Source organism: Augochlora pura, chromosome 9 (assembly GCF_028453695.1).
Source record: "Augochlora pura isolate Apur16 chromosome 9, APUR_v2.2.1, whole genome shotgun sequence".
NCBI classification, from domain to species: domain Eukaryota; kingdom Metazoa; phylum Arthropoda; class Insecta; order Hymenoptera; family Halictidae; genus Augochlora; species Augochlora pura.
In genome coordinates this window covers 2,130,187-2,158,068 of record NC_135780.1, presented here as the reverse complement: position 1 = coordinate 2,158,068, position 27,882 = coordinate 2,130,187, and the positions used below count along the sequence as shown (strand labels likewise).

General features: G+C 39.0%; 6 protein-coding genes across 13 annotated transcripts in view; 2 read left to right on the top strand and 4 right to left on the bottom strand.

Moving 5' to 3' along the window:
* The first annotated feature begins 511 nt into the window (after window positions 1-511).
* On the top strand, window positions 512-4,321 carry Sec5 (exocyst complex component secretory 5). 2 transcript variants are annotated; one of them, XM_078191382.1, is made up of 12 exons: window positions 512-668; window positions 748-888; window positions 974-1,274; window positions 1,332-1,527; window positions 1,585-2,086; window positions 2,152-2,441; window positions 2,516-2,700; window positions 2,766-2,880; window positions 2,954-3,232; window positions 3,287-3,610; window positions 3,686-3,870; window positions 3,939-4,321. In XM_078191382.1, the coding sequence occupies exons 2-12, from the start codon at window positions 780-782 to the stop codon at window positions 4,123-4,125; spliced, it is 2,673 nt and encodes an 890-aa protein (XP_078047508.1). In that variant the 5' UTR covers window positions 512-668; window positions 748-779; the 3' UTR covers window positions 4,126-4,321. The 2 variants fall into 2 exon arrangements, with proteins under 2 accessions (XP_078047508.1, XP_078047507.1); XM_078191381.1 differs by having other exon boundaries at window positions 512-888.
* On the bottom strand, window positions 4,287-9,576 carry LOC144475436 (rifampicin phosphotransferase-like). 2 transcript variants are annotated; one of them, XM_078191379.1, is made up of 19 exons: window positions 9,450-9,576; window positions 9,256-9,380; window positions 9,056-9,194; window positions 8,804-8,984; window positions 8,625-8,735; window positions 8,328-8,552; window positions 8,140-8,267; window positions 7,942-8,064; window positions 7,663-7,871; window positions 7,462-7,607; window positions 7,124-7,390; window positions 6,897-7,047; window positions 6,271-6,810; window positions 5,893-6,195; window positions 5,443-5,832; window positions 5,048-5,373; window positions 4,886-4,970; window positions 4,496-4,805; window positions 4,287-4,426 (listed from the first exon to the last, which is right to left on the bottom strand). In XM_078191379.1, the coding sequence occupies exons 1-19, from the start codon at window positions 9,574-9,576 to the stop codon at window positions 4,338-4,340; spliced, it is 3,975 nt and encodes a 1,324-aa protein (XP_078047505.1). In that variant the 3' UTR covers window positions 4,287-4,337. The 2 variants fall into 2 exon arrangements, with proteins under 2 accessions (XP_078047505.1, XP_078047506.1); XM_078191380.1 differs by lacking the exon at window positions 9,450-9,576 and having other exon boundaries at window positions 9,056-9,214; window positions 9,256-9,274.
* LOC144475439 (lipid scramblase CLPTM1L) lies at window positions 9,569-12,981 on the bottom strand. The gene is made up of 9 exons (XM_078191385.1): window positions 12,900-12,981; window positions 12,489-12,827; window positions 12,137-12,257; window positions 11,857-12,077; window positions 11,477-11,762; window positions 11,203-11,391; window positions 10,967-11,139; window positions 10,645-10,896; window positions 9,569-10,563 (listed from the first exon to the last, which is right to left on the bottom strand). The coding sequence occupies exons 2-9, from the start codon at window positions 12,740-12,742 to the stop codon at window positions 10,473-10,475; spliced, it is 1,587 nt and encodes a 528-aa protein (XP_078047511.1). The 5' UTR covers window positions 12,743-12,827; window positions 12,900-12,981; the 3' UTR covers window positions 9,569-10,472.
* Window positions 12,982-13,618: 637 nt separating this feature from the next.
* Window positions 13,619-17,794, top strand: Pitslre (cyclin dependent kinase 11B pitslre). Of its 2 annotated transcripts, none has more exons than XM_078191383.1 (7): window positions 13,619-14,056; window positions 14,344-14,715; window positions 14,787-15,470; window positions 15,545-16,188; window positions 16,274-16,538; window positions 16,622-16,852; window positions 16,933-17,794. In XM_078191383.1, exons 1-7 carry the CDS (start codon window positions 13,965-13,967, stop codon window positions 17,225-17,227), a joined length of 2,583 nt encoding a protein of 860 aa, XP_078047509.1. In that variant the 5' UTR covers window positions 13,619-13,964; the 3' UTR covers window positions 17,228-17,794. The 2 variants fall into 2 exon arrangements, with proteins under 2 accessions (XP_078047509.1, XP_078047510.1); XM_078191384.1 differs by having other exon boundaries at window positions 13,620-14,056; window positions 14,352-14,715.
* Window positions 17,492-18,185, bottom strand: Pdf (Pigment-dispersing factor). Of its 4 annotated transcripts, none has more exons than XM_078191390.1 (3): window positions 18,054-18,185; window positions 17,801-17,946; window positions 17,492-17,727 (listed from the first exon to the last, which is right to left on the bottom strand). In XM_078191390.1, the coding sequence occupies exons 2-3, from the start codon at window positions 17,927-17,929 to the stop codon at window positions 17,602-17,604; spliced, it is 255 nt and encodes an 84-aa protein (XP_078047516.1). In that variant the 5' UTR covers window positions 17,930-17,946; window positions 18,054-18,185; the 3' UTR covers window positions 17,492-17,601. The 4 variants fall into 4 exon arrangements, with proteins under 4 accessions (XP_078047516.1, XP_078047514.1, XP_078047512.1 ...); XM_078191388.1 differs by having other exon boundaries at window positions 17,801-17,960; window positions 18,054-18,183; XM_078191386.1 differs by having other exon boundaries at window positions 17,801-17,951; window positions 18,054-18,183.
* A 1,134-nt stretch (window positions 18,186-19,319) lies between these two features.
* The window catches only part of LOC144475032 (uncharacterized), a 39,708-nt gene continuing 31,145 nt past the window's right edge, over window positions 19,320-27,882 (bottom strand). For both annotated transcript variants that reach the window (XM_078190551.1, XM_078190552.1), the window contains exons 2-6: window positions 24,062-24,131; window positions 22,366-23,079; window positions 21,852-22,080; window positions 21,698-21,788; window positions 19,320-21,438 (exon numbers count right to left, since the gene is read on the bottom strand). In XM_078190551.1, coding sequence (XP_078046677.1) covers window positions 21,328-21,438; window positions 21,698-21,788; window positions 21,852-22,080; window positions 22,366-23,079; window positions 24,062-24,113 — 1,197 coding nt within the window. In that variant the 5' untranslated portion in view covers window positions 24,114-24,131 and the 3' untranslated portion in view covers window positions 19,320-21,327. The remainder of the gene's footprint in view (window positions 21,439-21,697; window positions 21,789-21,851; window positions 22,081-22,365; window positions 23,080-24,061; window positions 24,132-27,882) is intronic.

The window sequence follows — 27,882 nt, the reverse complement described above, 5'->3', positions numbered from 1 at the left end:
AAAAAAAGCATTGCATGCAATGTCTATACAGGTTCTAAATCTGTTTACAAACTCTACTCACTACTCAGTTGATAACGAAACTTGTTGAAACATTGAATGAAACGAAATTATTAGTCTTTAAAAATAATTACACGAAAGACTTTAGGATGATACTTCACCTGTTATAAAAAATAAAAGAATCAGTAATTCATTTATGTTACATTTCAAACAAATACGTCTTACAGTACCTAATTTATAGTATTTTAAAAAAAAAGATGAATTTTCGCGCTGAGAAATTTATGAGGCTCAATAGAGGGCTAATTATCCAAAAAATTGAATTACAAACGGGCACTGAATATTAACTCATTTGTTCTGTTGTTATACATAAAATTATACATCTGAAAGCATTGAACAGCCAGGTTCGACTTAGGGATATCCACAAAAAGATCGATCTTTGGAAGATCGTTTAAGCATCCCTAGTTTGAGTTTGTCCTACGTAACTACAATCTGTGACGTCAATGACCATTACTGTCATTGGACTATCAGCCGTCATTATTTTGACAGAAGTCCAAGTTATCTTCTAACCTGTACTTTCATGTCCAGATCTTACAATCGTTATTGACATTTTCAATTCATGTTGTGTCCTAGAAAGTATTGGAATAAAATATGTACTTGCCGATGTTTTTAAGGTAGAACTGTAGATTTGATCATAGATGAACGATCGAGGTTAGAACTATGAATAGCCGATATTTATTCGCACAAAAATAGGAAGAGTTTTGTATTGAACCGAAATCAAGAAAATGGGTCCGCCACCGGTGGTAACGGGATTATCGCCCAAGGAAGGACCGCCAGGAACCCGTGTTATTGTTCGCGGTGAATTCCTGGGAAATAAAGCTCAAGACCTTGTAGGTTAGTATCTACCGATTAGAGAACTTGAAATATATTTTTTATCAAATAAATGGCGCGATAGTATAATAATACATGATGCTTTTAGGCTTAACAATATGCGGTTGTGACTGCCTTCTGTCTGCCGAGTGGAAATCCACCAATAAGATTATTGCTAGATCAGGACCTTGCAAAGGTCGTGGCGACATTATAGTTACAACTAGAAGTGGAGGACAGGGTACATCGACGGTACAATTTCGCGGTTATCATGAAACTATAGGGCCTATGAAAGAGTCAGCAGTATGGGTGGAAGAAGCTCCTTTACAAAGTTTTGTCTGGGGAAGGAGAACACTTTCGCCAACAAATTATCAACAGGAAGACCCTCTAGGTCTGAGTGTGGAGGGCAATGAGTATGTTCACTTAATGGCCATAAATTGATACAAATGTTTCAACATGTTTCCTTGTAGCAAAAAGTTCCCTGAAGATGAATTGATGGAACTTTTTGGTGAAGGAAGCGGTGATCTTACGAATGAGAAATTTCATCCTGGTTGGTTTCTGTTGCAACACCATCATGCTACCACTTTTGAAGATCTCAAAGCTGGGTTAGCATATCTTAAAAGAAAAGTCAATTCCCAAAAGGAGGGTCAATTATCATTTTTGAAGGTGATTGAATTCTAATTTTTATCTTTGCTTGCTTATTGTGATTTCCATCATTTTTAGGCTAATGTAGGATCGGTAATGGAACAATTAGATACAATAATGCTATTAAAAGAACAATTCGAAACAGATATAAAAACGTATGGTGGCGACCCTACAGAAAAATTAGAGACGGCTATTCAACAATCTATGACTGAAGCTAATAAATTATTTGATGATGTATTAGCAAGAAGAGATAGAGCAGATGCAACAAGAAATGCTTTGGCAGTAATGCAACGATATAAGTTCCTGTTTTGTATGCCAATTAATATAGAAAAGAATATTAAACGGGGAAATTACGATCTCGTGATTAACGATTACGCTAGAGTAAAAAATTTATTTAAAACTACCGAAGTGGAGGTCTTCAAACAGGTATTACAAGAAATTGATAACAGAATCGAAATGCTCAAGGTGTTTCTAAGGAACAAGTTAGAAGAAATGCCTTTGAGTTTGGAAGAACATAAAAAGATAATTAGAAATCTTGTTAATTTGGAAGCTGAAGGAGATCCAGCTTGGGATGCAATAGGTATTCACACTAACTTCAATGATAACGTCCTAGCAAACAGAAAATATTAACTATCAATTTTTCAGTTTCACACGCAAATTACTTGAAAAAGAGTATTACAGCTTGTGTACAGGAACAATTGGAAGCAGAAAATTCAAGCGGGGATGATTTGAACAAATCAAAATCTGGACAGAATAGCAAACAATTAAAAACGAATATGAACGACGATGGTAATATGTTTCCACAAATATTGTGCATCGAAGCAATTTGTGATATCATAGTTGAACAGATACCAGATCTATGGAGATTAGGTCAGAGTTATTTTACCGGACAACTGCATGTCGCAGTGGACGTGGAAAAACAAACACCTTTCAAAGTAAATCAACATTCCTAATTTACATTAAAAAAAGGTGCAACATTTGTCTGATTCAATGAATCATCTTGACACAGAATATCGTGCTATCTAGCATGCAACACGCAATGGAAGCTATGAGATATATGTGCAGTAACGAACAGGATGCAGTTTGGCTTCTGCATACTTTGCGCAGGATTAGACAAATGTACGCTTCGCTGATTCACTTGGATTTACCGAGCGACGCATTGGATATTTTTGGAAAACTTATACTGGACCTAAGGTATAAAAGACTTTTTAATACTCCCCAGCTTGATTGCACAATAAACTAGATATCTTTTTAAACAGATTACAGTGTTTTGCTAGTCTTTTTAAACAAACAGCAGAAAAGATTGCAGCTTTGAATAAGAAGGAAACTTGGCAAATTGAATACGTGAACGAAGATGGCGGCGTTACTAGAGTGGTGACTATTTTTGCAAACTGCAATCCGTGCATCTGTCTCATAATTCAATAAACATGTTCTGAATTCTGCACAGCCATATTTATTCGAGGATATGGTCATGGATGTTTCAAAACGGGCACGGGACACTGTTGTAGCTTGTGGTCCTCGAGAAAGTCAATTGTTCGCTAACCCTGCGCATCAACAATTGTATTATAACTCCATCAAAGCACTGTTCACGTCGTTCGCACGGTGTTTGCAGCAATTAGCATTCAGTGGCTGCGAGGAGGCTTTAGACGACGACGAATCTTCCGTTTCTCAATTAGTTGGCTCCCCTTCCGGCTATAAAAGCAAGAGCAATAAACATCACGGCCCAGTAAGTCCTTCAAAGTCAAATGTAACATTTTCACCACTTACAATTTTGTTTTAGACATGGGAACAATGCCTTTTGATTTCGTTAAGTAATATTCGCTACACACTAAAGACCATTCTACCAAAAATTGGAGACGCGTTGAAAGAAATGGATTATCCGAGCTTATCAAATGCGGTTGGATGGAAATCTGATTGGACACTAGAAACGTTGGATACCGCCGTTTTGGAAGCGTATTTGGAACGACGTTGTGATCCATTAGTTGGTACAATTGAGCCCAGTATGTATTTGGGTGGTCTAGAATGGGATTTCGAAACTGAACCGACTCACGTGAGACCGTATGCCCAAGAAATTTTAGCAAATTTAATTGCAGTACATGCAGAAGTATTTATCACCTGTCAGCTTTTTTAAAAAACATATATGATCTCTGTTATCATTAATTATATATTTTTTTGGTAGGTGCGTCGGGTAGCACCAGCATTGCTATATCGAGTATTGTCCCACATTGTTGAGACAGTGGCAGAAGAGTTAGCAAGACTTATGTCATGTGTTACTCAATTTCGACCCGCTGGTATTATTCAAGCACGAACTGACATCATACTTCTGCGGAATGCCTTGCGGGCTTATAGTACAACTAGAGCAAAGTTTGTATCTCTTTTGTTTGAAGTTATGTGTAACAGTGTCAGTGTTTTTAACGTATATTTGTTGACAGAAACTTCTTCGAGGAGGCCCTAGACGCTATACCCCAACCGGTCAGCAAAGAGGACCACATGCGAATCGATATTCTGTTGACAAAAGTGACGAACTCCATGCAATTGCAATTATCGTGTCTTGCCAGTAACACAACAAATAATACTCCGCAACTGGTAGCCGATCCTAATCGAATTACCACTGTATAGTAACACTAGTGCTTTAAGGATCTAATGTATTACACTCGCCGTTATATTTTTATACCGTTGCAACGGGACTCTATATAATACAGTATCCATACTTGCTGATATTGTCATGGATAAACGAAAAACATCTTCAGATGTAAAAATGTATAAACGGATACGCACGATTAGTGTTAAAAAATAGAACTTGTTTATTACAGAGGTTTATTACAAGAATATTACTTTGGAGTTTTTGTGTTCTCGTCTTCTTCGTATCTTTTTACTAACTCTAAAACACCAGTGTCTGCGACCAGCAACACTGTATCACCTAAACACCCGTAGAAATTTCAGTATATTATTTATTTTCGTTTCATTTTTCAAGACATGAACAACATACCTGTTTTAAATAGTCGTGTGGCACCCGTAGCCCCAACTATGCAAGGTAAACCGTATTCTCTGGCTACAACAGCCCCATGGCTTATAAGTCCACCCAATTCTGTAACTATGCCGCTCAGTAGTGTAAAGAATGGACTCCAAGCGATATCGGTGGCGTATGTAATTAGAATGTCACCGTTTTGTATTTTATGCGTCTCCGATAAATCTGTTATTACACATGCTCTGTTGAGCACAGAACCAACACATACCGTAGTACCTTGAATTTTTATAGAACTATCGGTTGTTAGGAACCTATCAATTTCCGTATTATTCTGTAATACAACATTATTTAAAGCTTTCACTGTTAAGATAAAATGAATTCTTCCTTACTAAACTAAATATCACAGTTTACCTTGATTGGGAGCGGCATGCCGGTATTAACCTCAGGAAATCTAAGTTGCTTTAGTTTTGGATACAGCCTGTGTCTACGGATAGCTCTAACAAAATGTACAAATGTATAAATATTACACGGAATAGTACTACTTTATAGAATTTGTGATAACTTTCTACTTACCTTTGAACAAATGACCTATTATGATGATTTAATACTTTTCCAATTTCATCTAACGTTAAAAAGAATATAAGATCCGCGTTGGGTAGGTATTCTTCCAGGACCATCAGTCTCCCTAGCTTCTTGAAAGCTAGCCTATACTTATGAATAACGTTCACGAATAAAGATTTTGTCAGCTCTCTACGTGCAACACTTGTTCTACTAAGGGGCACGATTAAGTTTAAAATCGACCTAACGGTTTTTGACTTTGGTGTCTTCAACAAAGCTACCGTTTCTTTTGCGGTCAAGTCCTGCTTTGTGTTATCCACGTTCGTCAATGATACCATTGTCTGGTGATAATAATTTTATTCAACGATTTAATACAGAAATGGTTCACTATTTCAAATGATTCGCTTTACCTGCAACGTTGTGATAAGTATATCCGGTCGTAGGGACCAAGGTTCCATCATCAGATCTAATTCTTGGATACACCTGTGCCCATGTTCCTTGAGAACATTCTCGAATTCTTTCGAAGCTGGCGGACAATTAACTTTCATCCAATCCATAGCTTTTGTAGGGTCCAGTTTTTTAAATTCTTCATCGAGCTCGCACACCTTCAGATACTTCACTATTTTCTTAAGGCTCGTCACTACTTGACCGCTAACTATATTATTAACAGTGCCCAACAATATGGCAATGTCCGAATAATGATCAGGTACAATGTCGTCGTAACCATTCGTTAATATTGCCATCATAAGTATTTGATATACGACACTACCTCTCGTTGCCAGTGAATGACAGTCTACCATCTAAAAAAATTTACATATTTAATGCTCCCGTACTACACCCATCAGCAATCGACGACTTACTTCCATGTATTTTGGTAATGATTTAATAATTTCATTGTATAAACTGTAAGCAGTGTAGATGTTCTCCAGATTGAAAGTAATGCTCCCATCAAGCTGTCTGGCAGTGGTGTCTACACAACGATTTTGCAAAATATCTTTGGCAAGAGTGCATAATGTATAATACCGTTTGTAAGTACTGCATGAACCATTTCTTTCAAGGGCTACTTTGTATATTTCCGGTGTTATCATAACATGTCCGCATAATGCGATATCAGAAACTTTATTTATAAGTGTAATGTCTTTATCTGGTTGATTTACAAAGAGCTGCAATGATAAGCAACTGCTGTTATCCATATTTTTTACATATACATATAGTTAATTGCTCCTAAAATAACTTACATTGTAATAGTTCAATGTGCCCCTCATGCTTACGACATTGAAAAAGTTTACACCAGAGATGGTATTGGCAGTTCGAATTGCATCATTAAATGGTTTTACGAACATAGAGATTGTCAAAGGCGATAGTGGATCCGGAAATACCTCGCCCAAGTTTGCGAACGATAGTATGTCAATATCGCTGGGCACTGATGTGTCAAGTTCGTGGGTCAACTCGAAATCCGTCCAGTTGTACAAGGTGGTAATAGGTCGTGCTTGGAGCAAGTAAATCTGTTTACCGACTACTGCCCATTCTATATCTCGAGCGCTACCAAACAGATTTTCTAGTTTTGTTCCAATAGCAGCCAGTCGTAAAGCAATACCTTCCGATATACAGACACTTTTGCTTTCCACCTCACACAAATCGACTGTAATTAAGCCATTATCGTTTGTTAGCATCATTTGCCGTTTGCTCCCTGGCGTTATACTATTCACAGTCAGCTCATCATCCCAACTCTTATGAACTATTATCGTGTCCGGTTCAACTGCACCTGACACCACTGTCTAAATAATATTAATTTTGCATTAGCTAGTATAATAAATACCTCTAGATTCACCGTTCACATTGGTTAATATATTTGTTACTGTACCTCTCCCAGACCATAATTCGCAGTAATAACGATATTCGAAGGATCTCCGGTTGTTGGATGTCTGGTGAACATCACACCAGCTGCATCAGCATCTACCATCAACTGTACGCAGACTCCCATGGATGATTTTGTAAACATGCTATGCTGTTTTCTGGATGACATATATTCCAAATTAGAATTTAACATTTTCTATTTGAATAACTATGTAGTTAAAATTCGGACCTCACCTATATATTACACTTTGATAAGAGTACAGACTTGCCCAACATTTTATTATGCTTCTAATTACTCTATCTGCACCTTGAACTCCTAAGTACGTTGCATTTTGACCAGCTGCTGAAGTTTCTTCGCTATCTTCACCGACAGCGCTGGATCTTATCGCATATTTATGTGGTTTATTATTACCCTCTTCTGCCTCCAAATGATTTAACGCTTCGATAATAGATTCCCATACTTCATCCACAACAGGAATGGATTTTATAACTCTGACGGCCCTGTAAAAAGATATATACAAAGAGTATCGCGCATGTAACGTTAAAAGATATCAGATAGGAAAATAACTTACGTATCGCAATATTTTTGCAAATCACCAGCCTTTTTACCAACATTGACATGCTCAATATCGTCAATGACTTTCTGCAATTCTTTATTAGCATGCAATTGTAATTCGAGCCCAAAAACGGTAATGCAAAATCCTTTCGGTACTATAAACTGTAAACGACTCATGTGCTTGTAACTTTAGAAATCGGTATAAGAAATTACTTACGTCAGCATTTTTAATCGAAGTTAAAGTTGCGAGAGAAAATCCCTTTCCGCCAGTTATATTTTCATTTTGGCATTTTACGTTGTCAAAGAACACCACATAATCACTTCGATTCACGGGAACATGAAGTTGTTTTAATAGCTGCAACTTTCTAGGCGTAGCTGTCCGGCTTGGTCCATTATATGAATTGCATAGCTGCAGCAGTCCGACGCCTGTTAGAAAATTACTTGAATAATGCTCAAGTTAGTAGAAGCTATACTGTAATGTTTTTAGAAGCAATACCTGATCTTCCATTGAATTCTAACTTTACAGGAATAATTTTGTTCTCCCAATTCCTAAGTTGGCCGTGATACAAAGTCACTGATTCACCCAATTTCATAAGAATGTCATAATCTTTACCTCCAGCTGAAGTAAAAAATATAAATTAAATTTTACAATGGCCTCTGCAAACTTTTAATACCAAGTGAAAACGTGAACAACCTCTGCACCAAGTTATGTGTTCTGAATTGCTTGTTAACTTCTTTTCCGTAAAATCAGACAATGCGAATCCCATGCTTTCTATTTCGCGAATCGCTTCGTTGCTGTCTTTCAGTTGTCCACATTGTATTCTGTAAGTACATAAAGAAGCATCAGCAATTTTGTTACAAATAATGCATTGCTTAACTTACGTCGGAAAACTGTGTTTTGTACTGCTCGTGTTAAGATAAAACAAGGCTCCAAACTTTGTAGCGCCAAACAAGGTAACAGATTCTTTGAATTCGTAAGATTCGTGTTTTCCCCAACGATGCTGATGAAGTCCACGCAAGTATAACGTGGAAGTAACTCCATCGTTGAACCTTACTTCACCTAATAGAGAACCAATGTAATCTGTACCTGTGTAATCCAGCTGTCTTCTAAAATGGTTACTCAAAATAATATATAGAGTAATCAGTTATTTATAGAATAATTTATAGAAATATGAATACATTTTGTTTATCCACTCGGGACTTCTCCATGGTTCACGAGCTAGAGCGTCCGCATGCTGTTTGGGACTCCAGTCTTCTGGCCACCTTAGTGGTGCGGAATTCGCAATAAAACTAAATAGAAAATATTATATTTAGTATTTAATTCCATTACTTATTTAAGGCTAGATTTCTCTATTTACAGGAAGTTCAAGCGAACATGTTGCACATTATTGTCGTTACATTTGTCGCCTTTACTCAAATCCCTCAACATGCCATTGTAAATTATTCTCCAACGATGATGTGCTTTCAAAACTTCTATTTTAAGATCTGCTATCGTCCATTCTTGATTTAGACTACTAACTATCGTAGAGTCAGGATAGCCTGGAAAAGAGGTTGCAGAATTATCCACTGCTTTAGGTTTACAGTTCACGAAATTGATCTATTTACCGTACCAGGTAATACGTAGAGACGACCATCAGATATTGTAAGGTGCAACGTCGCTTCCACCGTTTTAAATCCTCTACGGGTGAACTTAATTAACAACGAGTTGCCTGCCTGATCAGTTCCATAGAAAAGCATACTGTTGCTGCTCTAAATTAAAATCCAATAAACTATGAAACAGATCACAATGAGCAATTTTATTTACACTTACATTTTTATCTTTTATTCTTGAAGTCGCTAGTTTTTTATTCCTCCAATTAGTCGAAGTCGCTGCTTTCTTTTTTCTCATTCTGAGGAAAAATACTGCTAACCAGAACTTTACTAAATAATTTATACCTAAAAATATTACCAATCATTTTAGTCTCTTGTACTTCAAAAGTTTTTTTTATGTGATAATATGCTTACTTGGAAATTTTCGTACTAAATTAGAGCATAATGGTTTTCTTTTCACAGTTTTGCTAAACGAAAGATACAGGAACAATGAAATGCCGATGGGAAATGTAATTTGAATAATAAACCAAAGGTAGTCCATATTAATCTTGTATTTCACCAAAAAATAACGACGTATAAAATAAAAGCAACAAGTACGGTTATAAATTAATTAGCGTTCTCTTAAGACGATGCTCTGTCCACATTAAGCGGCAGAATGAAACAAAATTATTATTATTGCAACAACTGTACGACTATTTATCTCAATTCAAACAGATAACGTTCGATAATTATCATACACTTGTATGGTATAGATAGACATTAAAAAATGCTACCTCACTGTCGTCAAACTTTTCGTATTACTTCCAATTTCAGAAAGTATTGTTTCATGCACTGTTTAAGATAACTGTCTACTAGAACGTTCGACTGCGCTCTGGCGGCAAATTATATAGCGGTTACTATCACTTTAGCATTTTAAATAAGTACTGAAATTCCCCCCGTTGAAGATTATGTAACGAACTCGTCAAACACTTTTGAGAGATTGAAACCTAAGCACCAATCTGGAAATCCTACACTTCACAACGCCATTATTCGTGAGACATGCAAACCAATCAACCTCGCACTGATTAACTAGAGCTGTATACAATTTTTATACTAAGTAGTTTCATACAAACGTTATCGCGAGATCGGTATTACATTATCTTAAGCTGTCTAAGGAATCTATCTGTGTAGTTGTCGCGTCTGATAAATTTCAACTGCGCCTCAGAGACCCGTGTGAAGGAATGAAAATCCGTTCGGATCTTGTTATTTTTCCGATCGATACAATTCGTAGAATATCTCGTTGCTCGAATCACTTTCTCACATTTAACAAGCTTCGCTGGAGCACGCTTGCTATATTGGATTCTCGCTTCTACAACTGATTAGTTTATCACTATGTCACAAACAGTGAAAAATATATTTCTATCTCTACATAACATTATTATCTTTAATCAGTAGCTTTCAATTTGTCTTTTTACTCGAGCTCGAGAAATCTACGGACTCCTCGCCAATTGCATCAATGTCGGGGCGAGATTTATCGACGGGGTATAGCCTGTAAAATGTTACAATTAGTAAGATGATAGATCTTTATGAAACCAATTACAAATATGACTCATCTTCTTGTATGACTCACCATCTTTGATAAAGATAAACAAGAAACACTGCATCATCGCGGAAACAAGCTATTCTGTGAGCTGTTGGTGTAACAATTATAAACGCGAAAACGTCATCAATGAACGTGTTGAATGCTTTATACATGAACGTCCTCCATGGTAAATGCGACACAGACTTAAGCTTGTAATTCACGAACAGTTGTGGTAGCATGAATAAAAATCCGAACGCGTAAACGCCGTTTACCAAAGAATTGATACTCCACGAATACCAGCTTAAAATAACGATTTGAAATTAGTAATAGCTGCTTGTGATCTAATTCAGACAGTTTGGTAACTGGTTACCTTTTATGAGGTTGATAAAGTAAAGAATATATGGCTCCGCAGATAACTAGCGGATACAGCAAATAGCTTAAATATCGCATACTTTCCGCGTCGAATTCTCTAGTTTTTACTTCGGCAACATTTTTGCTATTGGTATGCAACCTAAGTTTAAACACCTTCGTCAGTTTCCATATCTGTAATAAAAATAATCGAATGTTTATAATAAATACATATTTAACAAATATTTAATTTATTACCTCGATGATAGATCCTATTCCAGCAGGAATAAGAACGAGCAAGGAGGAACCTTCGTCCAGTAAATAGAGGAATATAACAGCTTGGCTGAATCCTCTCCAAAGGACAGTCCACTTGCTTAGGCCAACTAAATTATTTTTCTGTCTCCAATAGCTAACATCATTTTTAAACGCCAGAAAATCGAATAACAACTACAAAAATGGAAAGCACAATTAGAATACATCAATGTTGCATCACAATACTAATTACACCACATTTATTTGTGATATTACATACGTGAATAGCTGCAATGAAGAATGTCCCTCCTAGAATATATATATTAGTATCAGCAAAAATCCCTTTTACTTCGTCCACATCCTTGTCAGTGAATCCAAGATTCTTTAAGGCATGCATTGTAGGCTCAACATGCAACAGTAATCTCAACTTTCCAAGAGATATTGGAGAGTATTGCAGTGTAACATTAATTGTGTCATTTTGTGGTAAGATTTTCACTAAATCATGGTGTCTGCTTTGCAGAAAGTCATTATTAACAATTGGTAAAAATGTCCGACCATGTATAATCCTGCAAAAGCATAAAATTATATTTTTTTCAGGTAAATTGAAAATTTGGAAAAAAAAACATGTTAAGTGAGATAATATAATTATAAATTAAATACTTTAAATGATTCACTAGCTCAATTGGTACAGTCTGCATGGGAAGCTTCACGTCATCAGTCATTATTGTAAATGTTATGCGACTCTTTATATGGGTCACAGGAATTAGGAAATCTTTTCTTTTCTGTGTTTTCGTACTTTTCTCTCCTAATAAATTAAAAGCCTTTGCTTCAGGAACTATGTACTGTGTCATCTTAATAATAGTAAAGGATGTATATGAATCCTGAAAAATGATTACATTAAATATTCATATTAATGTGATTGATATCTAAGGATATTTACCTTTTGTAGATCAGTAAATGAAATATATTTACTGTATTTTCTAGAACTAGGTGCAACAATGATATAGAAATATAATGTGCCATTGTTTCTTGTTTTGCGTGGCACAGTTACTGTTATTGGGCTAGAAGAAACACACTTGCATTAATAAATTTTGATTAACAATTAGTTTGTGGAACTTTAAATGAATTCACAAATTTATGAATTATACAAAACTGAAATTAATTAAAAAAATTTTATTTCCTTCGTGACCAGCTTCAACAAATTGAAAATAAAATAAAATAATGTTTAAGTCTCTTAAATTCGTAATTTTACAATTTCAAGAAAACATTCGTAATGAAAGTTGTATACTTACAAACTATCTGAATTCGTGTAATTAAAATTGTCATTGCCGTAAACGAAGTCAAGGTGACCGTTATTCGAGTATTTGTCGATGGAACTGTAAACCTGCAACTGTAAATGTGGCTTCCTGCTCAAATAGGATGTCAAGCACGGTTTTCCTTCTTCGCAAGACGGTGCAACAAATAACAGTGATAAATTATATATCGTATAGGCGATGTAAGCTAAAAATATCTCTATCAAGATCAAGTTCAGCGACGGCCACTGCATTTTTCTTGCTTTCTCTTCTAATGTTTACAACATGATCTGTTAATACAGTTTAAAGACAAACGATGCACTTTGATCGCTAAACGATCTGTAAAAGTGAAATCCCTTTTAAACGGCGCGTAGCGTATCACACGAACAAGTCTGTTGACATTTTACCCACTTGAACACGTGTAAATCGTTCACAGTTATTTGCCGGTCAAGATACATAACCGATAAAACAATTCGGAATTGTGACAGAACCACTAACAAACATGTCACTATCGTAGATCTGTCAGTATCATTATAGCGACTTTTGCGGAATGCGACTGAACTACAAATTTAACACGAACATTTAATGACAAGAATTTTAAATTAATGCATCTACAGTAAAATATAGATTATTCGAAAATTCGATTATATTATTGTTACAAGAAAAGTTTACTTATTATTGAAAGCGTAGAGAACAGATGATTTCTGACAGTATTGCTATAGGATAATAAGAAAATTAAAAATACCGCCATATGTGACAAGTGGCGCCTTTTATGGCGAAATCTGAAAGCTCTGCTCAGGTTTCGTACAGCGCCAATTGTAAATAAGTTGCCAAACGTTGAAACTGCTAGCCAAACAGTAGCTCTTCTTGTAGCAAAAGCTGGAAGCTCTTTACCGAGATTTGATCCATTAACGAGGGTCGACATAGAGGTTTTCTTTGCTCTGAATGGTTGACGATTGACTACTAAGGCAGGCTCCACCGCAGTCTGGTTACGCAGTAAAATGGTGGAGATGTGTGCACCAGTTTAGGACTAAAAAAGCCATGTAGGAATAGGCTTTATTAGAGTTTAATAAAACAGTTCTCGATCATTAACAAGTGCCTAGTTAATTCCTCTCTATCGTCGCACATAGACTAACGTCTCAATGGTGAAGCACTAGTTCAAGTATAGGGAATGTGTAGCAGGGAATAGGGAAAGGAATAGAGGAATCGAAGCGTGGGTGAAACGTGATGCTTTGAATTGACTTTCTTGTTTGTTATCTTGTAGATTAACTATTGAAAATGTGCATATAATCTTGACTAAAACGTGTGACAATAAGACCCATTCTTCTAACTATAGTGATTGAAATCAGTCATATTCGCAAAGTATAATTTCTTTTTGAGAACGTAACAGTAACGTGTGTTTATGCTTTCTTCTCTTTTCGTTGACAATTATGTGTGGAGGTTCGACGATTAAAAATATACACATTTACTCGTAGCATGTCGGAAAACAGGCTTAACATGGATATTGATAACCAAAGTGAAGATGGAGAGATAAAGAAAAGTCCTTCGAAAGACATGGATGAGTTTAGGTAATGCTCGATCTGTACTCCTAACCTTCATTTAAATGTTGGATTAACAAACTGTCATACGATTTTACTCTGTAACAAAGCTTCGAGTATTTAATGCCCTTAGTAACCTTGTTGTATGTACTTCCCTAATTTCTGCCATTTCATTGTTATAACATTTTTAATGTATTTTTTTTTCGTTAAGTGCCAGTTGTGTAATGATCATTTATGTGTATTTATTTTCGCTTATAACAATATGATTTAGATTGTGCGTGTGATCGTTAGTGGTTTTGAGAAAAGTATACTTTAAGTTTTTCAGAGGAGGATGGCGGGGATACAGCAGATTCTTTGGACATAAAACCGCCACAGGCTATTGTCCGTCATCACAAGTCTAACTCCTCTAGGAGGAGAGATAAGCACGGGGATAGACGAGATCGTAGAGAAGAGAAAGAAAGGAAATCTAGACACCATGATCGTGGGGAGGACAGGCACAGAGATAAACACAGACATCGTAGGCATGGTGTAGATTTGTTAGAGAGATCAGACCGTTCAGAAGGTTCCAAGAGGGAGAGAGAACGAATAGAGAGGATTGAAAGATTAGAAAGCCACAGAGAAAGGGAGTCTAGACATGATAGAAAAGAAAGAAGCACGGGGGATCGTGTTTTAGAAGATTTAAGAGAGAGGTATGAAATATGCAATTTCTATTGGTGCAGACAATTTTTATTATAAGCCTACTAAAACATTGTACTTACAGATTATTAGACAAAAGAAGAGAAAGGCGAGAAGATTCCAGGGACATACGTGATTATAAAGGCGACGCTCGTTGTGAAATTCGCATAGACGATTCCCGTGAAATACGCGATTCCCGCGAACGCAGGGAAATCCGAATAGAAGAGATAAGGGAGCGCCGAGATATTCGCACTGTCTCAGACGATGTTAGAGAACGTCGCAAAATTCGCATAGAAGAACACAGACACATGAGAGTAATGGAGGAGCAATATTCAGAAACAGAGCTCATTGAGCGGGCGGAGAGAAGCGAGAAACGGCATAAGAGGTCCCATAAACACGATCGGCTTCGTGACAGAGACAGAGAGAAAGCAGAACGTGAGAAAGAGCACAGAGAAAAGCAATTGCGCGAAGCTATGGAGATCGTGTCTGAGGAACCCGACGAAATAGAGATGAATGAGATGCCAATACCGCCTAAGGATCCTAAGGAGATGACAGAGCAAGAGCTCAGGAAAGAGAGACTCTTGGAAGCTGATAGGGAAATGGCCAGGAGAAAGGAAGTTTCTAAAATGGAACTAGCAGCGCGACGAATGAAGAGAGGAGAGAAACGACCTCTAAGTCCTGACAACAATCAGGATCCCTCCATCGTCGAATTATCTGATGAAAGTCCGAGTCCTGTCCATTCGGATGAAGTTCGTTCTAAATCGGTAGAGTAAGTTACCTTTATTTAAGATAATTGTCATATCTAATTAGATGCGAAACCTAATGGTGTTCCCTGGATTCCAGGTCTAGACATTCCTCGGATGGTCAGAGAAGCATTCGTGAAAGGTCATCGGATAGACATTCTTCCGATTCATCTGAGTCTAGCAGTGAGGATGACGATGAATCCAATGATTCGAATAAGGGCTCCAACGCGGACTCTAACGATGGCTCCGACTACAATAATCCAAGTCCCTTGTCCGTGGATCGGCTAGCCAAGTCTGATCATTCCGATGGAGAATCGCCAGGACACGTTGACTCCAATGGTGCACCCAAAGCCGTAGAGGAAGAAGAAAAGAAGGAAGAGGAACCGGAATTGCCTCCATACTTACCAGCAATTCAAGGTTGCAGAAGCGTTGAGGAGTTCCAATGCTTGAACCGCATCGAAGAAGGCACCTATGGTGTAGTTTACAGAGCTCGTGACAAACGCACGGACGAGATTGTTGCTTTGAAACGATTAAAGATGGAAAAAGAGAAAGAGGGATTCCCAATCACCAGTCTTAGAGAGATAAATACTCTGTTAAAAGCACAACATCCGAATATAGTAACCGTTCGAGAAATAGTCGTCGGTAGCAACATGGATAAAATATTTATAGTAATGGACTATGTGGAACACGATCTTAAATCGTTGATGGAAACGATGAAACAGAAAAAACAAGTGTTCATACCAGGTTTGTTCGATTTTCTTTTGAAAATTACAAATTTTATTCTGAATCCTTTTTAAAGGATTAATATAAGGAAATAAACTTTTTGTAGGCGAAGTCAAGTGTCTCATGCAACAATTGTTAAGAGCAGTCGCACACTTGCATGACAACTGGATCCTCCATAGAGATTTGAAAACATCAAATCTGTTACTGAGTCATCGAGGTATCTTGAAGGTTGGTGATTTTGGCCTAGCCCGAGAGTATGGTTCACCGTTGAGACAATATACTCCCATCGTCGTAACACTTTGGTACAGAGCTCCTGAATTGTTACTAAGCGGGAAAGAGTATAGTACTCCCGTTGACATGTGGTCTGTAGGGTAAGCTTACAACAAGAGACCAATATCAGATCATTTTTATATTGTTAATGATAGCGATAAAAAAAATAATATTTTGTTTCTAGTTGCATCTTCGCGGAATTACTACGAATGGAGGCATTGTTTCCGGGGAAATCAGAGATTGATCAACTAAATAGGATATTCAAGGAATTAGGGACGCCGAATGATCGAATATGGCCAGGATACAGTAAACTTCCAATGGTGCAGAAGATTCCATTTGCTCATTATCCTGTAAACAATTTACGACAACGTTTTAGCTTGTCATTGTCAGATTTAGGCATTGAGCTTTTAAACAAGTGAGTTTTTTATTACTTAAATTTTCTACACTGCTTCTATTAAATTTTTTGTATGACTTAAAACAAAAATATATTTGCAGGTTTCTTACATACGATCCTCAGCAACGAGTGACAGCGGAGGACGCGTTGAAACATGGTTATTTTACAGAAGCTCCTCTACCAATCGACCCACAAATGTTCCCCACATGGCCGGCTAAATCAGAACTTGGTATTAGAACAGCAAACGCTTCACCCAAACCACCAAGCGGTGGAAAAGAGTATAAACAATTAGGTGACGGCGATGAAGCTGACTTAAGTAATTCCGGTTTTCACATGGGTCTCACGGAGGGTGGAAGACAGCCACCAGTCGGCGGTGGTTTTCATCTAAAGTTCTAATTCTTTACAAGTTCTGCGAGCTCGAATCGAAGAAACTTTTTTACTATAGATGAAGCTTTGTACACTAATTGCAAATATTCGATGATAATGTGTGCATGTAAAGAATTAAAGTATGTCACACGTTACAACTCCGCATTGTAATTCTTCCAAGAGTCACATCGTACCAGATACATATTGAGAAGTTTTATTTTTGTTTGAAAATTATCAATGTGAGGATTGGTACATGTTGCAGTGGATGGAAAATTGAAGAGAAATACAGCCATATATATTTCTACATTTATTAAGCCTGATACGTTACAACGTCCAGAAATCTTCTTAGTATTTATTATTTGTATAGAACATAATATGATTTTCACGATAATTCACTCGGTAACTCATTTCCCAACGTTGTGAACATTCTTCGGTAGAGCCAGCAATGAGTTTATCAGTTCGGAGTTGCGTTTAGGATGATACAAACGTTGAGGCAACAGTAGAAGCCTGACCAGTTGCAAATCATTGTCCTGCAAGTATAATTATACAAAAAGTTATGTTAGTTTACGGATATATTATAATACCTCGTAATCATTCTTTTACCATTCCTCCTCCATATGGATAATTAAGTCCCACAAAATTTTTATCCGTGTCCTCTTCTAATACTCCAATCGCCTCGTGTACCACTCCCAACATGACAATCAGGATGACCATGCGTTTCATTGAAGCCATTGAGGTGTCTTGATACACTGTACTAATAATTCTAACAGTAATAACTAACAAAATATTTGATTCGTTCGAAGTTATGTAACTGTGAACAATAGGATATACCTGTTATAATACTTGTTATAATTACCTGTTTCTCTCAGCCAAAAGACTGCTGCGAATACTTCCGTTGGACGAGCAAGCTAACTGTGCGCTGATTGCATCCTAGATGCGATACTTTTATATGCAGCCGGTGGACGTGGGGGATGAAATGTGTTAGCGACAGATGTATCTGTTCGTGACAGATTTAGTCCTCCCTTCGAGAAAATCCCGAGGAAATCTTCCCTTAGATTATCCTTTTTCTTCAATTACGTAAATGCGCGTTGTGCGAATGACAGACTCTTCCAGATTGGCTTGAAATTCTTTTCTATTCGTTAATCTAATTATAAACAATTAGGATGTTTAATTGTTTGGATCTCGCCATTTGTATTCACGAATTCCTTAAACAATTTTTCTTACGTTGAATTTACTATAATTGATGGTTTTCTTTCATTAGATCAGAATAACGTTTATTGTACCAAATCATACGTGAGTTTTATTAATTGATAGAATAGAAGATAGCAGAAGAAAGTATTTGTTCACCTACAGCTTTTATTAGCTATTGATAATGCGCCTATTAAATCGTGTCTTCAGAGGAAGTAAAATTATTTTAAAATAGTCAAGAGAGACTAATTTTTTAATAAATTATTAAATTACTATTACATAGACTATTAGGCTGTTTAATCTTTTCGTTCCTTCAATGTAAATGTCTTTGCTGTCTTTCCTATAAAATACAATGTAAAAAATGGCAAGAATCATTTTTCCCAATAAAATTTAAATTTTGCGCCATTACACGTAGTGGCAAAATGTTGAAACTGAAGATAAAATTATCAACCGTTGATTTCGGCTAACTGTTTCAGCATTTTGCCATTTACTAATTGGCGCTGTACAGAAGCTAACCAAAGCTTCAAGATTTCGTCGCAGGGAGCGCCATTGTTTGGCTAGCAGTTTCAGCCTTTTGCCACGTACTGATTAGCGCTGTACAGGTCATAAACGGAGCTTCAAGATTTCGCCACAAGAGGTGCCACTGTTTGGTTAACAGTTTCAGCGTTTCGCCATTTACTAATTGGCGCTGTACGGATCGCAAAAAGAGCTTTCACTTTTCGCCACAAGAGTCGCCACTTGTCACATATGGTGTGATATTTACTTTTCAAGAAATTATAATGGGATTTTATGGCAGTAGCGGTAGAAATGGATTTTTCCTCCATTTTTGCAATATTAAATTAATGATAAATTCTCTGATAAAAAGAGAACTAAGTACTGTTTACACTAAGGAAGTAGGTAGTCTAGTGAATTAATGTAAAAGAAAACATAAGCATTAATAATAATACGAGTGGTTTATTCACAACCGTTACCATACGATGAATCGGTGATAATTTTACATTTATTAAACGCTACGATCTATCACAATAAACTCTGTTTTTCCTCGATAGCGGGAGGCTCGGTATAGAAATATATTTGAAACAACACGCGCTAACCTTCTACTAGAACGTAAATCTCAGAAAATTTGCACACTTAAAAGATACATCCGTAATTATTGTACAATAGTAATTATTGTACACGTACATACATACATATATACAAGCTAGAAGTCGTTAGTGGAAAAAGACGAATCGAATATCTCCGCTTCGCGAACGGTTTTGCTGGATATGTCGTAAAGGCGTGAAGCTACAAACTACGTAATGTATTTGGTCCGATCCTCTCGTTAGCCCGGTTTCGTTTTTTCATTTTTTGTTTTTCGAAAATAGTCTGTGTTCTTGAAGCCGACAGTAACGTGCGCAAAGCGAGTTACAATTGTTCTCCCATTACCCTATTAGAACCATGTGTACTCTCTTTCAGGTTCGAAGACCGTAAGAAACGTTTTTGAAGCTTGTTTACAAATTAAGAGGAGATACCTAAACGTGGTCGTATAAATAGAAATTCATAGTACATATATACAGGATATCCTTTCTTTACTTTATCGCGTAGAAATATTTCTTTCGCTTAGAGTTCTCTTAAAGGTAACAACGACCAGCCTGTCTCTTTGCATCATAAAATAGAAAGCCACTACGAATGTTGCAGCCTTTAACGATAGTTCAGTGCCTTATGGCACGGGGTCACGAAAGGTCACCGAGGATCGCGTCTAAATCATAAAACAATACAGACAGAGGTCTATTAAAATACTATAAGCAAAAGAAACTCGCAGGAAGCGTTACCCGAGCGAAACTTGTATACATTGACTTCAAAAAATATTTGACATATATTGTTCTAACCATTGTTACTGGACTGCGGAATATTTCAGAATACCGTTTATCATTTCCAACGTAACAATTATAGTCAGATAGTTTTCATCTCACTCTTGTTACTTGGAACTGACGCGGGCAATTCTTATTTCGCGTAACGGTGCGCAGTCCAGTGATTGATTTCGATTCAAGGAATGGAAATAGTCCTCAATATCGGGGTCATGTGTAATAAACTTCTTAAAACGTAGTCGGACATTTAAATTTATTGAAATCTAATCTCTAATCGACCGAATATGGCTGTCGACCTCGGATAGGGCTATTTTCATCCCTCGACCGTTTATGCAAGTTTTGTTGAACAACTCGGGCAACACTGCTTGTTCCGTTCAGTGATAAAGTTTGGTGGCTACCCTCGTAGTTTGGAAGTATTCTCTGGCGACTTTAGTATCTTCGTAGGAATTCGTTCTTATGAAATTATCTCTCTCCGTCTCGTCCCTATTTTTATATCTAACTAGAAATCAACGGTTTTATTTGTACTTAATGTTCTAAGGATTTATCGTTAACCGTCGCGCATCAATAAAGTACATCCTATTGCACCAACCGATTTCACTGCAGCCTGAATGTGGTTGTTCGCCAGCCCGCGAATAATAACGGTAGAAAAATATATATACGGAACGGTGCTAGTGACGAAATCAAAATCCAGGCGTGTGTAAGAATATATTCCCAATCGCATCGAAAACGATACGACGATCACGGAAATATAGGAATGCGTGCGCGTCCTGTAATTTTGATGTGTCGTCAATGATCTCTCACCCTCGAGTAGGCGAGCTCGACTATCGTCGAATCCTGCGGGAACGGATAAAAACGTTTTTGTTCGCTTCAACGAGAGAGTGGAGGGAAGTAAAAAAAAAAAGAATACAGAAGAAAACAACGCTACCGGAATCCACTATCGTCCATACCGTTAAAAAACAACAACAAATAAACGCAGCGCACGGCACGCGTCGAGTTTAAGTACTATTGCTCCAACAATGAAATTTGTTCGTGCGCTTCACCGTCGGAAATACTGAACGTTTCCATCCTCTTCCCCGGCTGGATTATCTTCTTTTGTCATAGCTTCGTGTGTTTCACGCTGTCCGTCCAGTAATTCTGTATTGTCATCGCCTCCAACGAGTTTAGGAACGAGTCGTTGTCCAGGCTGTACATCTCTTCGGAGTTATCCTGCAAGAATCGGGAGCGGTCAGATTCTGCGTCTTCTTATCCAATAAAATGTCAATAAAACAACATATTGAATATACAAAAGTCAAAGGACAAAGACTAGATAACAAAACTTAGTAATCAGAATTCAGAGAATGTGCTCAAATTTGCCCGAACTATAATCATAATTTTCTTCAAGGTTACAGCGTAGATTATCTTTTTCTATTCCAGTATTTCAATGTCCCGTTGAACTGTACGTTCCTGTAGACTCCGCATTACTCACACGAATAGTGGAATCGTCGATGTAACCGGAACTATCGGGGTTGCTGCACTTATCGCTATTCAAGGTCTGCGGCGGATTCAGGTACCTACGCCTGCAACAGCGAACTCGTTAGAACCTTTCCGAGCGGCTTAGTGCTCCGCGCCGAGATAATTACCTGTACATAATGAATCCGAGGCTGCCCATTGTGCTGAGTATGACAACAGTCGCGAGACAGCTTCCGGTGATGGCGGCGATGTCTACGGTGGACCTCGAGGAGCTCTCTTGCTTCGAGTTCTCGCCGTCGTTATAGTCGGGCAGATGGTCCCCTTGGACCTGATCCCATTGGAAATCTTTGGGAAACGCGCTCCTGGCTCGGCTTAGACGCGTGGACTCGCTCACGCCAACTAGAACATCAATTTCCACACTTGATTAGTAACCTGAACTCGAGCAAGATATCTTATTCCTGAATGAAAGCAAATGATGCGTCTACCCAGAAATGAATGAATGTAACTTTAGAACGATTAGAAGATCTAATTTCTGACTCAATTAGCAACTTGAACCAAGGAAGATGTCTTGTTAATCAATAATTTGAATGGGACAAATTTGAAAGCAAGTATCTATATAGAAAGGAATAAAATAATTTTTCGAACAATGAAAAAGACTCTAGATCGATTCCACAGATGGATCACCTTCGAGGATTGACGCCGCCGTGGCGAACAACTGCGGCTTGACTAGCTCCTCGTCGATCTCGACGTCGCCCTCGCCGTCGGACCGATTGAACGATCTGATGCCGGTGGCGCCGACGGACGAGGCCAAGGACGAAGAGGACGCGGACAGCAGCGTCGACGATTTAGTCTTGTTCAGTACCAGCCTGATTCTAGACACCTCTTCCTGAAGAGGCAAAACCGTGAGGTCCTCGACGAAGTCCACCGCCGAGCCGTTTCGGTTGTCGTTCTCGTCGAGCTTCTCCTCTTGCTCGTACTTCGGCCTGGCCGTCTTGTTCGACGTCAGGATCCAAGTGATCTTGCTGTCCTTCTTTGTCGCGGGGCTTCGAATTCTATCCGAAATCGCCGGTCGACCGATCGGCTCCAGGCTCGTTGCGTTAGCGACGCGCGACGGCCCGTCCTGCCGGTAGTCCTCGGCGACGGGGTCCACGCTCGTCACCACGACGTTCCTCCCTCTGGCCTCCACGGGCGTCGAGTCCGTCGTCGACGGCAGTCTGTCGAGTACCATGGCTGCGTTCGTCGCCGGGTTGAAACCGATCGCCTTTGCTACACGGAAGCCCGGTCGCGCCTCCGCTATTTCCGCGTCCACGGAGGACACTTCCGGCGTCGGCTCCGAGCTCGGACGACTCTGCACGCGCGGTTCCGCCGTGCTGGACGGCACTGGGTTCCCTAGAATCACTGAACATAGCGTGCTTTTGTTAGAGGACTCCGCCTTGTCACGTTCCGGTGGTTTTCTTAATTTTCTCGCCGGGCGAGTCGTGCGACCAAGTCGTCTCGATGGGACCATTTCGTAGATACACTCCCCTTCGAAAGTATTAGGATATTAGGCTCGTATTACGACAAGAGAAGCGTACGAAATACACCACGAAGTTTATGTCAATGAACAGAATGCAATAAATGAGTAAACTGTTTGCACAAGTGATAAACATTATTACGTTCTGTTGACAATATAATACTATATGGAATGTTATAATTGAAAATAAGCCGATGTCCCAATGCTTTTGGAGCTGCGTGTACATCCGATATCGAGGCGAAACGAAGCTTCCGCTGTACTTTCTCCGAACAGCCAGATCATTTAATCTACTTCTTGTAATAATAATATTGATCATTGATTCAAGCGTATGCCCTTGTTGTGCAAGTAAAGACAAAAACAAAGAAAGAGAAAGAGAAAGCTTCGAAACAAAAATATGGCATTTCGCAGCGAGGAGTCATACAGACGACACGGAAATAAATAGCTGTCACAGGTCCAGGATGGCAACAAGAAAACTTCTGTTTACGAACGTCTGTTCTGAAATTTACGGTCGCAAGGCTACGGAATCAACTGTAACGAGCCATAAATTGAAGAGTTTCGCCCCGCGACAGCGTTCGCGGGGCTGCGTTGTGGCAGCCGGAGGGGTCGGACCTCGGCCATTGCGCAGGAATCAAGGTCCCCGGCTGCGGATCGACGGAAACCGTGTCGAGGATCGGGGAATCCTCGCCGCAGAGACCTTGATCCCTTGGCCGCGGAGACGGCTCGTCTGCGATTTCGCGTTTTCCACGGGACATTTTCATCCGGACCGTGAACGAGCGGCGCTTTTTTTTATTCGCGGCCGCGTGAAAGGCAAAAACGTCGGCGTCGCGCGTTGACGTCCTTGATCGCCGATGATTATTTAGAACGCACCGAGAAATTGAGCGGTAACCCAGAACCAGTGCATCCACCAGTGCAGCGTCATCGCGTCATCTGCGTGTACCTGGAACAGAAACGTGCGCTGTTAGCGGCGTGTCGAATGATCGATTGCGCAACGCAGCCCTCGCGGCGTCTGAATGATCGCGAAACGAGGAACGCGTGATTCGGTGATTCACCGCGGGTCTGTACAGGCTGTCTCGAATAGCCGGGCCCCTCTCGAGACGCGACACGATCACGGCGGATACCGCCGCGCAATTAATTAGAACGTAATTAGACCGCGGATGCGTGCGCCGGTTATTATTCCACCTCGAATCTTTACGCGTTCGCGGAAACTTCGTTGAGCCGGGGACGTTTGTTCCGGCGATGGTTAACTCGTTTCTTGCGGAGAAACTGTACATGTAAGGCTCGGGTAAATTGGAGCGCGGATCCATAGCTTGGACGGCAAACGACGCTTAATGGACGCTGATCTTTTTCTTGGCACGAACACGACGGTCGATTACGAATCGCTTTTTTTTTCATATTCAACGCTCCTTTCATATTCAATACTTTTTTCACGTTCGATGTGACTTTCATGCGCCCGTTGCTTTTTTCGCGTCGGTTCCAAACGGCCGAGGTAGAAACGGGCAATCGTAACAGGACCGTCGCGTCCATTCGACTCGCTTTCGCATAGAAATTTCAGGTCGGTCGGGTTCCGGCGTTCGATCCAGTTACGTGTACCGAAATTTTTCATCGTAACTCGTATGGCTCGCGTCGCCTTTAACCGGCAAAGGCCGAGGGGATACGCCACGGTGACACAGGTAGCGCGGGCAGTCATCGGACGGTTTTAGACGATACGTGTTCGCGACGTCCCGTTACGCGAACTCTTTTCCACGCGAGCTCGCTCCGAAACCGAATAGCGAAACCGAGATGGAAATCACGGGACCTGTAACACGCGACCATACCGGCGTGTTAACATAACAATTAGAAAACCAACCATCGGCCGACATTGTTCTAACGCAGCAACGCAAAAGCCTATTATCATGCTAACGGCTACCTATCCGTGGAGTATTTTTTTCTTTTTTTTATTTATATTCTCCCGGTGATTTCTCTTTTGGTGAAATTCGGGTCAGACGCGGATTGGAAAATATTTTTCGGTGTTCTAGCTTCGGAAAAGTTGCCAAGCATTTACAATTTTTGATCCGCTTCTTTGATCCGCGGAGCCAGCAGCATGACGAAGATATTTATCGTTTCGCGATTATTTGGAACTAGGCTATAGGATCTTCTGCGAATGCCACGAGAAGTTTGAGTTCGATAAACTAATTAGTAGACCGCGAATTTTACGGATTTCCGAGAAATTTGTACGGGGGAAGGGTGGAATGATTGAAAAGATCTGATAATGTTCGTATGCTAATTAGAAGCTATTGAAATTATTTGAGAGAGAAGCAAGATTTAGTCGCAGACAATGTCTCTCTTGCACAAAGATCCGCAGTCTAGTAACTGAGTAAATGCTGTTAAGATACTGAAAAGATACAGAGAGTTTGAAAGATGTTAATGTATTATTCTCAAGATATTAATATAATTAAAGAAAGAGCAAAGTAACTATTTAGTTCCTATATCTTTCAATCGGTATGGACCGTTTTTATTTTGCAAAAGTCCGCCGTTTAATAACCTAGATGTATATCTAATAACCCAAACTAATCAAACTTTTCACAAGTGATTATCCACTGCAAAATAACCATTTCCTGCGTCTACTACATGCAATAAGGATTAGACTACGTCATTCCCCCTTTTTGTTCCTTTCTCTCAATAATAAAAATAATAAAAATAATTAATATAATTAAAATCAATTTAACATCATTAAAACTAAATGGTTTAACATCCTCCACACCTACTGAATATTTTTCTGTCGCGAGAACATCCTAGATTATCGAAATTCGTTCAAACCACGCCGCTGCGACGCGACTCGACGATCCTTCGACCCTTTACCTCCAGCGATAGAAATTGTTCCGACGAAAGGATATCGAGATATCGCACGTTGCCCAGGTCCACGGACCGCGTCCCAGAATCTGATATCGACGGCCTCGGATGGCAGCGGTGTCGAGGTCGAATTTCAGCCGTTCGAGTCTAAAATCCAGTCGAAGGTCAGCCTTCCGAGAGGATTAATATGGAAAGTGAGTGATGCACGAGCGAAGGAAACGGGTGTCGAGAGCGGCGAGCGGCGAGCGCCGAGATGCGCTTACGCAACGGTCCCCACGAACGTCGCCCGTTGCCGCGTGCCTTTCAGGAAACAAGTTTTCCTTCTCCTCACGGCTCCACACGGCTCCCCAGGGTTTATGGGACATCCACGGTACCCTCCTGCGTCGCTCCTCCAACCACTACGGCACACCCTTCGACCCTGTACGCTCTAACCCTAATAAAAGAAATCACCGTCGCGACGGTCCCTTCGGCAGCTACTATCTTCTGGGCCACCTTGAGCCTCTTCGACTCGTGCCTTGCGCAATCTTTTCTCACGGCGGACTATTTGGAACGCGTCGTTTCTGTACGCACCACGACCAAAGTATCAAATATCCACGAATTTCTAGAATTTCTAGTATTTCTTAAAACGTTCGCGACTGCGCCGCGATTCAACAAATTTTTGATGAAATTATCGTTTTATCCGGTTGAATGAAAATTGCAGAACAAACTTATACGGTATCTATGACTGCTTAACAATAACATTCGTACCTTCTGAGAATATAAAATTTATTCCTCTTATAGATTCATATATGAACACGTATTTGTTTTGATTAATTAACCCTTTGCACTCCGTTGTCCCCTCTCAGGGGGCATCGTGATTCTAGTGTATGACTAAACGTTAAAGTTTATTAGCGATTTGCAACTATTTCTCAATGTCTACAAATTCAGATAAAACGAATATTATTATAATAATATTATTATATATGTATATATATATATATATATATACATATATAACGTATACTATATAATAATATAAATGTTCATAAGCGCTGGTAAGTAACATCCATGATGGCGCGGAGTGCAAAGGGTTAGAATTATAAGATCTATCCATTCAATTAGCTAAGTGTTAAAATCATGGAAATCATGAAAGCTTCAGCAGTGCCTCATAGTTTTGTCGCGGTGTGTACAAGCCTGAATTTTGTTTGGAAAATGGCTGGAACGTTGCAGCAGCGGCAATTATAGATCTGCGTGTCGAGGAGTATGCTAATTGTTATGTAAGTCTTACCTAGTTAGCTGTTTCCGACGAGTTTACTCGTCGTAACACAGAATGCTACACCATTTCTTCGCGATGAGTGAAAATCAGCGAAATAATTGAAACGGATATATATGTACTCTGATATTCTTAATTAAGTTATGTATATTATAAAACCGTCGTGTTAACCCCTTACCGTACTTTGACGAGTTCGACTCGCGATGGACATTACTAGTAATCAATTATCAAGCATGGATGTTATGGATGTTCTTTGAAATTGGAATAAAATTGTAATCCTTTGTTATTAATATTTAAGCTTTCTAGTAAATTCAGTAGTTTCTAGTAAATTCTAGTAAATTCATATCAATTGAAGAATTCCTGATCGCAGTGACTGTGACGAAAATGATACTATGAAAGTGCCCATAATTATGAAAGTTGTCTAAGTTATATATTTCTTGTTTCGAGATACTTAATGAATTGCATTTGCATAAATAAAAATATATTTTTACATTATGCGATCTTTTTATTTACAATTTTATTAGTCTTGAATAATGGAAATTTATTACGAATATGAAGTTTCGTGTGAATTTCATACGAAAATGTTGTTTTTAAAAGTTTGAATTGA

Excerpts from the sequence above, each read along its gene's own strand:
- Sec5 (XM_078191382.1), top strand. The coding sequence starts at position 780 with ATGGGTCCGCCACCGGTGGTAACGGGATTATCGCCCAAGGAAGGACCG. Across the intron at positions 1,528-1,584 it reads GTCAATTATCATTTTTGAAG|GCTAATGTAGGATCGGTAAT; the intron begins GTGATTGAATTC and ends CATCATTTTTAG. Across the intron at positions 2,701-2,765 it reads AAACTTATACTGGACCTAAG|ATTACAGTGTTTTGCTAGTC; the intron begins GTATAAAAGACT and ends CTTTTTAAACAG.
- LOC144475436 (XM_078191379.1), bottom strand. The coding sequence starts at position 9,576 with ATGGACTACCTTTGGTTTATTATTCAAATTACATTTCCCATCGGCATT. Across the intron at positions 8,736-8,803 it reads CATGTTCGCTTGAACTTCCT|TTTTATTGCGAATTCCGCAC; the intron begins GTAAATAGAGAA and ends TTTTCTATTTAG. Across the intron at positions 4,427-4,495 it reads CACACGACTATTTAAAACAG|GTGATACAGTGTTGCTGGTC; the intron begins GTATGTTGTTCA and ends ACGGGTGTTTAG.
- LOC144475439 (XM_078191385.1), bottom strand. The coding sequence starts at position 12,742 with ATGCAGTGGCCGTCGCTGAACTTGATCTTGATAGAGATATTTTTAGCT. Across the intron at positions 12,258-12,488 it reads TACACGAATTCAGATAGTTT|CCCAATAACAGTAACTGTGC; the intron begins GTAAGTATACAA and ends TGTTTCTTCTAG. Across the intron at positions 11,140-11,202 it reads GAATAGGATCTATCATCGAG|ATATGGAAACTGACGAAGGT; the intron begins GTAATAAATTAA and ends TTTTTATTACAG.
- Pitslre (XM_078191383.1), top strand. The coding sequence starts at position 13,965 with ATGTCGGAAAACAGGCTTAACATGGATATTGATAACCAAAGTGAAGAT. Across the intron at positions 16,189-16,273 it reads AAAACAAGTGTTCATACCAG|GCGAAGTCAAGTGTCTCATG; the intron begins GTTTGTTCGATT and ends AACTTTTTGTAG. Across the intron at positions 16,853-16,932 it reads GGCATTGAGCTTTTAAACAA|GTTTCTTACATACGATCCTC; the intron begins GTGAGTTTTTTA and ends ATATATTTGCAG.
- Pdf (XM_078191390.1), bottom strand. The coding sequence starts at position 17,929 with ATGGCTTCAATGAAACGCATGGTCATCCTGATTGTCATGTTGGGAGTG. Across the intron at positions 17,728-17,800 it reads ATCCATATGGAGGAGGAATG|GACAATGATTTGCAACTGGT; the intron begins GTAAAAGAATGA and ends TTATACTTGCAG.